Source organism: Carcharhinus amblyrhynchos, chromosome 2 (assembly GCF_965287045.1).
Source record: "Carcharhinus amblyrhynchos chromosome 2, sCarAmb.v2.hapA, whole genome shotgun sequence".
Lineage (NCBI taxonomy): Eukaryota > Metazoa > Chordata > Chondrichthyes > Carcharhiniformes > Carcharhinidae > Carcharhinus > Carcharhinus amblyrhynchos.
This window is the reverse complement of record NC_137325.1, coordinates 139,139,714-139,149,969: the sequence shown is the minus strand read 5'-3', so window position 1 is coordinate 139,149,969 and position 10,256 is coordinate 139,139,714. Positions and strand designations below refer to the sequence as shown.

General features: G+C 48.2%; 1 protein-coding gene across 1 annotated transcript in view; it reads right to left on the bottom strand.

Moving 5' to 3' along the window:
- Positions 1-1,786: 1,786 nt before the first annotated feature.
- Positions 1,787-10,256, bottom strand: part of LOC145358968 (sodium channel protein type 1 subunit alpha-like) — a 512,173-nt gene continuing 503,703 nt past the window's right edge. The window contains exon 33 of the mRNA XM_080213322.1: positions 1,787-3,948. Within this exon, the coding sequence (XP_080069448.1) occupies positions 2,714-3,948 (1,235 nt within the window). The 3' untranslated portion in view covers positions 1,787-2,713. The remainder of the gene's footprint in view (positions 3,949-10,256) is intronic.

Genomic DNA, 10,256 nt, shown 5'->3' with positions numbered 1-10,256 from the left:
GACACATTCCTAAACGTGCTGGAAGATCCACCCAGATAGTACGTAGGGATTGCATAATAATGAATGAAACAGAAGGCGAGTGAGGCAATCGAACGAGTCTCTTCCAGGGCAGAGGAATGGGACAAAGAACCAAGAGACCAAGTTCTTGTTCTGTGACCCTTCTGGCCACAATGAATCACACTGTAGAATTCCTCAAAGCAGCATGTCAGTAAGTCTGCACTTCCCAACAAGCCAGTTGTTTCCAATCCACAGACAAAACAAAGAAGCACTCTTATGGAATAACTTAAAAATACTCGCATAACTACCGTTCTACCCTAGCGATACAAGTCAAATGTACTTTCCAAATATCTTTTTTGGTTAACTCTTCTTCAATGTAGCAGTCAGTGGGTGGAAGGGCCTTCCCACCCATCCTTGTATTTTCCCTCCCGTGTCATTCACTCTCTCCCGTCTTTCTTTCTCGCACCCCCACCATCCCCCCTGCCGCCAGTACACTGCCCCCCCTCACTCTGAACAGACCCCCCTCACTCTGAACAGAGCCCCCCTCACTCTGAACAGACCCCCCCACACTCTGAACAGACCCCCCCTCACTCTGAACTGATCCCCCCACTCTGAACTGACCCTCCTCACTCTGAACTGATCCCCCCCTCACTCTGAACTGATCCCCCCACTCTGAACTGACCCTCCTCACTCTGAACTGATCCCCCCACTCTGAATTGACCCCCCCTCACTCTGAACAGGCCCCCCCTCATTCTGAACTGACCCCCCCACACTCTGAACAGACCCCCCCTCACTCTGAACTGACCCCCCCACACTCTGAACAGACCCCCCCTCACTCTGAACAGACCCCCCCCTCACTCTGAACAGACCCCCCCCTCACTCTGAACAGACCCCCCCTCATTCTGAACAGAACCCCCCTCATTCTGAACTGATCCCCCCTCACTCTGAACAGACCCCCCCTCACTCTGAACAGACCCCCCCTCATTCTGAACTGACCCCCCCTCACTCTGAACAGAACCCCCCTCACTCTGAACAGACCCCCCACACTCTGAACTGACCCCCCCTCACTCTGAACAGACCCCCCCTCACTCTGAACAGATACCCTACCTCACTCTGAACTGACCCCCCTCACTCTGAACAGACCCCCCCTCACTCTGAACAGATACCCTACCTCACTCTGAACTGACCCCCCTCACTCTGAACAGACCCCCCCTCACTCTGAACAGACCCCCCCTCACTCTGAACTGACCCCCCCTCACTCTGAACAGACCCCCCCTCACTCTGAACAGACCCCCCTCACTCTGAACAGACCCCCCCTCACTCTGAACTGACCCCCCTCACTCTGAACAGACCCCCCCTCACTCTGAACAGATACCCTACCTCACTCTGAACTGACCCCCCTCACTCTGAACAGACCCCCCCTCACTCTGAACAGACCCCCCCTCACTCTGAACAGACCCACCCCTCACTCTGAACAGACACACCCCCCCCCTCACTCTGAACAGACACACCCCTCACTCTGAACAGACCCACCCCTCACTCTGAACAGACACACCCCCCCCCCCCACTCTGAACAGGCCCTCCTCACTCTGAACAGACCCCCCCTCACTCTGAACAGACACACCCCCCCCCACTCTGAACAGACCCCCCCCTCACTCTGAACAGACACACCCCCCCCCTCACTCTGAACAGATACCCTACCTCACTCTGAACAGACCCCCCCTCACTCTGAACAGACCCCCCCTCACTCTGAACAGACCCCCCCCTCACTCTGAACAGACCCCCCCTCACTCTGAACATTCCTCGGAAGGGTGGAATGAGGTCCGTGCTGTTATTACAACCGGAATTCACGACCCACCAATGTTGCCAGCGCGAATGGAGAATTTGGCGCTCAGCCGCTGGGCCGGAGGATCGTGGCTGCCTGCGAGCCCGGGGGATCCCAGCCCATGTCACCCTGCCTCCCTGCCTCACTCCCCTAGCTGGGGAGCCCCTGCCCTCGGCGGGGGGGCACAGCCGAGCCTTTGGCCTACGTGCTGCTCATGTGCGAAAACCCCAAATGGCCCGTGGTCCTTGGCGCAGGCGACACTGGGCACTGCTGCGAACGGCTTTGGTCGCTCGGGCCGAGACATGACGTACATCCAGGCAGCCCGGTGAACCAAGTTGGCGATTCAGTGGGCGACCTGAGGTGACTGGCGGCAGGAGGTTCACGGGTCCGCAGTTACATTAGATAATTACATGCTTGAATAGAAAAATATTAGATATAATAGTAAATTTATGAAAGACCCATAACATGTGAAATAAGTGTTACATTTTCCTACTGAAGTCGTGATAATTGTTAATGCGAGATCATATATAACCAGGAAGAGACACACCATTATAATGAACTTTCAAATAAATGCATACAATCAATCAGTATCGCATAATTGTGATTAATGATAATCCCGTAGCTTGATTTTTTTTGCTCCCAGCCTCCTATAGTATCAGTATTGTCAATGTTACTGGCACAGCTTTCTGCAGTCTCTTTAGTATAAAGCTTGAAGCTATAGCTGTCAGAACCACTGTCTAAGGTACAGTCATGTCGTGTGCTCTGAACCATTGCTGAAAAAGTGAAGCAAAAACAAGTCTTTTTCAGTTTCTTATCGTCTGAATCTAAAGGATTGACTTTGCATTTATTTTTTCTCGGTGTAAAGAAGACATCCTAAAAGTTCGTTTTTTTTTACACTAAGGACTCTCTATCTTTGTCAAGACCTCTCTTCGAGTCCAGTTGCCCGTCCGTTTCCAGGCCAACGAGTCTCACTTCGATACTTTCGCTCGCTGTCCCGGTGACGGTGTTGTAAGACGGAGGGGATGACAAGGAGGACATTGTCTCTGATCTCTCCAACTGGGGACCAAAATGCTCGTTGATCACCGTGGCGATGAGGCCTTCTTTCTCCGGGGCCTCTTCCACCACAATGTTTGTGTCACTGGCGCGGTGGCGATACATGAAGGAGGCGTGCTTCAAGGACCGGCGCAGCAAGTGCCTCCTGAAGGCCCGCTGGATGATGACGACGGATACGTCCTCCTGTTTCCGCCTCAGGGTGGTTGTGATGGGTTCGTAGGAGATCTTAGAGGGGTTGGCCGCCATGAACTTCTCCTCCATCTGCAGCTTGAGTGCGTCCATCTCCCCTGACTCCCCCAGCACCCGTTTGGTGAAGGCAAAGAGGATGTCTAAGCAGTGAATCCTGTCCCCGCTCACCATGGGCAGGTCCATCGCGATCAGCTTGATTTTGTTGGGCTTTGCTACGCGGAGGGGCTCCTTCAGAGCGTCCGCAAAGTCCGAGAGGGCCGAGTACTCGATGAACTGCGTTGCCTGGGGGTCAAACTTCTCCCACACCTCATAGAACATCTCAAAGTCGTCCTCGCTGAGAGGCTCCGAGCTTTCCTCGGTGGCCACGCTGAAGTTCTCCAGGATGATGGCGATGTACATGTTGACCACGATCAGAAACGAGATGATGATGTAACTGACAAAGAAGGCAATCCCCAGCGACTGGTTGCCGCAGTTCCCTTTGAAATTGGTGCCGGGATTTTCCTTCTTGGGGTCGCAGTCCGGGCTGTTGGAGTTGAGGATGGGACTGAGCAGGCCGTCCCAACCAGCCGAGGTGGTGATCTGGAACAGGCAGATCATGCTGTTGCCAAACGTCTGGAAGTTGAACATATCATCGATGCCATCTTCCTGCTTCACGTAGGCAAAGTTCGCCATCCCAAAAATGGCGTAGATAAACATGACCAGGAGCAAGAGGAGGCCAATGTTGAACAGGGCAGGAAGCGACATCATCAGGGCAAAGAGCAATGTCCTTATTCCCTTTGCCCCTCTTATCAGACGCAGTATCCTCCCAATGCGAGCTAGCCGAATGACTCGGAAGAGGGTGGGTGATACAAAGTATTTTTCAATGACGTCAGACAGCACAATGCCTGTAGAGGGAAAGGAAAATCCGAGTGTAAATACACAAATATCTTTAACGAGGTTATAGGACCTTAAGACATAGGAACAGAACTAGGCCATTCGGTCCATCGAGTCTGCTCCGCTATTTAATCATGGCTGATATTTCTCTCATCCCCATTCTCCTGCCTTTTCCCCATAACCCCTGATTAATCACGAACCTATCTATCTCTGTCCTATAGACACTCAATGACCTGGCCTCCATAGCCTTTTGCAGCAAAGAGTTCCACAGATTCACCACTCTCTGGTTGAAGAAATTCCTCCTCATCTCTGTCTTAAAGGATCGCCCCCCTTTAGCCTGAGGTTGTGCTAGTTTTTAGTACGAGTGGAAACATCCTCTCCACGTCCACTCTATCCTGACCTCTCAGTAGCCTGTGAGTTTCAATAAGATCCTCCATCATCCTTCTAAACTCCAACGAGTACAGACTCAGAGTCCTCAATTAAAGACAACATCTAACATTGAGAGTACTTACAAAGCACTCCAAGGCAATTCACAGGATTTTTAAAAATTCATTCATGGGATATGGGCATCGCTGTCTGGCCAACATTTATTGCCCATCCCTAGTTTCCATTGAAAATCAACCATATTGCTGTGGCTCTGGAGTCACATGTAGGCCAGACTGGGTAAGGGCAGCAGATTCCCTTCCTTAAAGGACATTAGTGAACCTGATGGATATATTGTGAGGTTGGCCAGGACCAATACTTTTCTCGATCTAGCTTCATGACTGAAGCTTGGGTGCCTAATTTCAAAATTTGCAGTGATGCGAGGAGAAGGCACTGGCATTATTTCTTTATGCAAGTACAGTCATTGTTGCGAAAAAGCGAATGCAACGAGGTGGTGGGGAGATGGAGGGGGGAGGCGGTATAGTGATAATGGGCACCTGATTAGTAATCCCTGGCTAATCCTCTGGGGACATGGGTTCAATTCCCATCATTGGAAGCTGATGGAATTTAAATTCAGTCACGAAATCTGGAATTAAACAAGCTCATTTCAATAACGGTGACCATGAAACCATTGCAGCCTGGGGAGGCAATGGCCTAGTGGTATTATGGCTGGACTATTGATCCAGAATCTCTGCTCATGTTCTGGGGACTGAGGTTCGAATCCCATCACGGTAGCTAGTGGAATTTGAATTCAATGAAAAGTATCTGGAGTTAAGAATCTACTGACGACCATGAAACCAATTGTTGGAAAAACCCATCTGCTTCACTAATATCCTTTAGGGAAGGAAATCTGCTGTCCTTAGCCAGTCTGGCCTACATGTGGCTACAGAGTCACAACAATGTGGTTGACTTGCAACTAGGGACGGGCAATAAATGCCGGCCAGTCAGGGATGTTCGTGTCCCATGAATGAATTAGATAAAAAGGACAGTGATAGATTCAAAACACCATAAAAAGACTGATGGAGAGAACAGGCTGGTGGCCTGAAATTTAATGTGGAGTTTTTTTTATTCATTCATGGGACATGGACATTGCTGGATGCTCAGCATTTATTGCTCATTTCTAGTTACCCTTGAACTAAGTGGCTTGCTGGGCCATTTCAGAGAGCAGTTGAGACCGCACAGACAGTGACCCAAGCTGGAATTGAACCCGGGTCCCTGACTCTGTGAGGCAGCAGCGCTAACCCTCAAATCAGACAAGCAAAGGGATTTTATGGCCTCCCTCGACCTGAGGCTGGAAAATCCCCTCTGAAGTCAGCGGATTCCCACTGTCCGCCCCTTGCCTGCTCCAATTCCTGTGGGGTGGGAGAATTCCAGTGAAGACTCGCCACTGAGTGAGATATTTGGACAGATGCTTGGTCAAAGAGCAGCTACTTACAGGATGAAAAGTGGCAGAAAGGAGGAGTGGTTTCGGTGGCATTAATGTCATCGGACTGTGCCAGAATCCGAATGACAACAGCCAACATCAAATGGGCCGAATGGCCTAATTCTATCCTATAATCTGACGGGCTTCTGGAATTCCAGAGGCCTGAGACAAGGCAGTGGAAACCAACGCTGGGGAAATTGGCATGAGCAAGACAAAGACCCCAAACTGTGCGTGTTTCCTCCATTTGAGTGTTTGCGATGAAGGAGAACCTCATCTCATCGACCTGGGCCGGACTCAAAGCAAACCCAGCTCTCAGAAGTATAATTAAAGTCGATTTCTCCAGAACCAAGTTCTACGTTGTCCAATATCTGTCATAGTCTCAGTTCCTGTATAATGAGGGACAGTTCCTGTATAATCAGACAGAGAGAGATATATTCATAAGTTCCAGTTATGATTTTTATTTGGTTTGTGATGGGATCAAAACAAGATGTCCTCAGATGTCAAAGCCCTTCATCTCAGTGGAATGCTCTGTACCTGTGGCCAGCACCCAGTGATTGTGTTTTTAAACTCTCTCCTCCGCACGATCCCTTTTATCTGCCAGTGTTTCGTTCCCCGGCGCTAAAAGGGTTCGGTGCCTTCAGCGTGCGATTGTTCTCCGTTGCTGCTTTGCTGTGAAGTTATGTTTGAAGTTTTGCCAAGAATGCTTTTTTTTTTATCTGACCAGTGTTAATCGTGATGATTTTCAGGTGCCCCTTGGTCCCTAAGTACGACACAGACAGGGGGAACCTTTCAAATTTACGGGGTCTGAAAGGCAGGCTTAATGTGTTTTTCTAAAAAAATAATTTAGATGGTGCAGAGATCAAGCAGCAATTAATCTTCTGCTAGCTAACATTCCTATTTGCCTGATCCAATCCATTAAACTGTGCGTGACACATCTCAGTGCCTGTGCTAACTCGGCTATATAGTTGTTTTTGATGAATCCTGTCTTTGTAAACCACCACTAAAATAGTAGTCCAAATGCTCCCTCACTGCTTGGTGGGGAGGGGTGTGTGTGCGTGTGTGTGTGTGTGTGTGTGTGTAGTGGTGGTGGTGGGGTTTGGAAATGGGCCTTAGATAGCACTAAGCAAGTTCGGAGAGAAATCCAATATAAAGTTTAACGTTTGTTTATTAGAACGTAGAAAACTACAGCACAAAACAGCCCCTTCGGCCCACAAGTTGCGCTGATCATATCCCTACCTACTAGGCCTATCTAAGTCACAAGTATTCTTACATTCGCACTGCAATGAAGTCACTGTGAAAATCCCCTAGTCGCCACACTCTGACGCCTGTTCGGGTACACTGAGGAAGAACTTAGCACGGCCAATGCACCCTAACCAGCACCTCTTTCACACTGTGGAAGGAAACCGGAGCACCCGGCGGAAATGCACGCAGATACGGGGAGAAGGTGTAAATACAGTGACCCAAGCCAGGAATTGGAACCAGGTCCCTGGCACAGTGAGGGGGCAGTGCTAACCACTGTGCCACTGTGCCGCCCCCGTGAGCCTGACACTTGGATCAGCCATGATCTAACATGCTAGTCAACGAGATGCAATGGGCAGAATGGTCTCCTCCAGTTCCTACATCCCTCACTGATGTAAATTGATCTCAAAGAACAAAGAAAAGTACAGCAACAGGCCTTTCCACCCTCCAAGCCTGTGCCGATCATGATGCCTAAAACTGTATTCACTTACGGAGTCCACATTCTACTATTCCCATTCTATTCATGTATTCATCTAATTGCCTCTTAAATGTCACTATCGTACCCGTTCCCACCACCTCCCCGGGCAGCGTGTTCCAAACATTCACCACCCTCTGTGTAAAAAAACTTGCCTCGCACATCTCCTCTAAACTTTTCCCCATGCACCTTAACTCTTTGTCCCCTAGTACTTGACTTTTCTACCCTGGGAAAGAGCTTCTGACTATCCACTCTGTCCATGCCACTCAGAATCTTGTAAACCTCTACCAGGTCGCTCCTCAACCTCCATCATTCCAGTGAGAACAAACTGAGTTTCTCTAACCTCTCCTCATAGATAATACCCTCCAGACCAGGCAACATCCTGGTAAACCTCTTCTGTACCCTCTCCAAAGCATCCACATCCTTCTGGTGGTGTGGCAACCTGAATAATACACAATATTCTAAATGAGGCCTAGCTGTACAACTGCAGCAAGACCTGACAATTTTTAAACTCAACGCCCTGACTGATGAAAGCGAGCATGCCGTATGCTTTCTTGACTACTTTTCCATCTATGTTGCCATTTCCAGTGATTGGTGGATGTGTACACCCAGATTTCTCTGCCTATCAATACTCCTAACAGTACTTCCATTTACTGTATAATTCCTACATGCATTGGACCTCCCAAAATCCACTACTTCACATTTATCCAGATTAAAATCCATTTGCCGTTTCTCCGCCCAAATCTCTAACCGGTCTATATTTTGCCGTATCCTCTGACAATTCTCTTCACTATCCGCAACTCCAGCAATTTTTGTGTCGTCTGTGAACTTACTAATCAGACTAGCTGCATTTTCCTCCAAATCATTCATATATATTACGAACAACAAAGCACTGATCTCTGTGCCAAAGCACTAGTTTACAGCCTTCCACTCAGGAAAGCACCCTTCTACTGCTATCCTCTGTCTTCTACGGCCAAGCCAGTTTTGCATCCATCTTGCCAACTCTCCTCTGATTCCGTGTGATGTCATCTTTCATACCAGTCTATCATGAATTACCTTGCCAAAGGCTTTAGTGAGGTCCCTATATACAACATCCACTGCCTTTCCCTCATCTAACATCTTCGTCACTTACTCACAGGTTTTAAGTCGGTCCGCCTTGTGTCCAACAAGGGGCATACACGCGATGGGTCGTACTTGGGCTGCTCTTGGTTGTTTGAGATTGGCCTAGTGCCTCATGTCGTTAGTGTGTGCCTAAACTGGACCAGATACTGGGCAAGACGACAGCTCAGTGACTATCACTGATTGCTGTGCAGACACATGGATTTGGGCCGGTGTCTGTGGGAGTTTGCACATTCTCCCCGTGCTTGCATGGGTTTTCTCCGGGTGCTCCGGTTTCCTCCCACACCCCAAAGATGTGCTGTTAGGCTGATTGGCAGGAATAAATTGTCCCTAAATCAGTTTCCCTCAATCTGGATGGCCATAAAACATTAGACAGGGGTCATGGGTGGAGGGGGGGACTGGTGGTGTTGAGATGGCGGCGCGGACTCATTGGGCCGAAGGGCCTGTTTCCCGGGCTGTTTTTGTTCTTTGTTCTTGAAAAATTCAATCAAGTTAGTGAGGCACAGCCTTCCCTTCACAAAACCATGCTGTCTATCATTATTAAGCCCATTTGTTTCCATGAGTAAATCCTGTCCCTAAGAAGCAATAATTTCCCTATCACTGACAATAAGGTTCTTCGGCCTTTAATTTCCTGGATTATCCCTGCTGCCCTTCTTAAACAATGGAACAACATTGGTTATTTTCCAATCCTCTGGAATTTCACCTATAGCCAATGAAGATACAAAGATTTCTGTCAAAGCCCCAGCAATTTCCACTCTTGCCTCCCTCAGTTTTCTGGGGTAGATCGCATCAGGCTTTGGGGACTTATCTACTTTAATGCTTTTTAAGATGCCTTATACCTCCTCCTTTTTGATATTGACATGGCCCAGAGTATCTACACACCCTACCCTAGGATCCTCATCCATCAAGTCCCTCTCTTTGGTGAATATTGATGCAAAGTATTCATTTAGTATCTTGCCCATTTCTTCTGGTTCCATACATAGGTTCCCTCCACTATCCTTTAGTGGACCAACTCTTACCCTGGCTCCCCTCTTGTTCTTTACATATGTATAAAATGCCCTAGTATTTTCTGTAATCATGTTTGCCAAAGGCTTTTCAAGACTCCTTTTAGCCCTCCTAACTCCTTCCTTAAGTTCCCTCTTAAGTTCTTTATATTCTTCAAGGGCTTCATCTCATAAGTTTTGAAGAAGCAGGTCAAATTTAAACAGCTTCATCTTGAGTGTAATTAAATGTTGGAAGCTGTCCCACAAGCACAGATCAGTGGAGAAAGCTTCATAACTGCTTTATGACCCACTTAGCTGTTTTTCTTTCTTTTATCTTTGAGTAGTTGAGTGTGCAGACAGGCACTTAAAGACATTTCGGTTTTATATAATAGAATAATATGAAAATAAACAGAGGGATGGGGGAAAGCTAAAGAGAAAACGCAGCATGGGACAATCAATATGTGAAAGTGGAAGATATGTTAACGGGATTGCTGGTTTGAAAGGAGAGGTATGTTCTGTACATGATGTCTGTCCCACAAAACAGCTGGATACCTGTGAGCTTTAGGTAGATGTGAGGTATAAGATACAATGGACCAATAAAGCTTCTCTCCTCTTCACCTTCTCTGAGAAGATCATAGAATCCCTACAGTGCAGAAG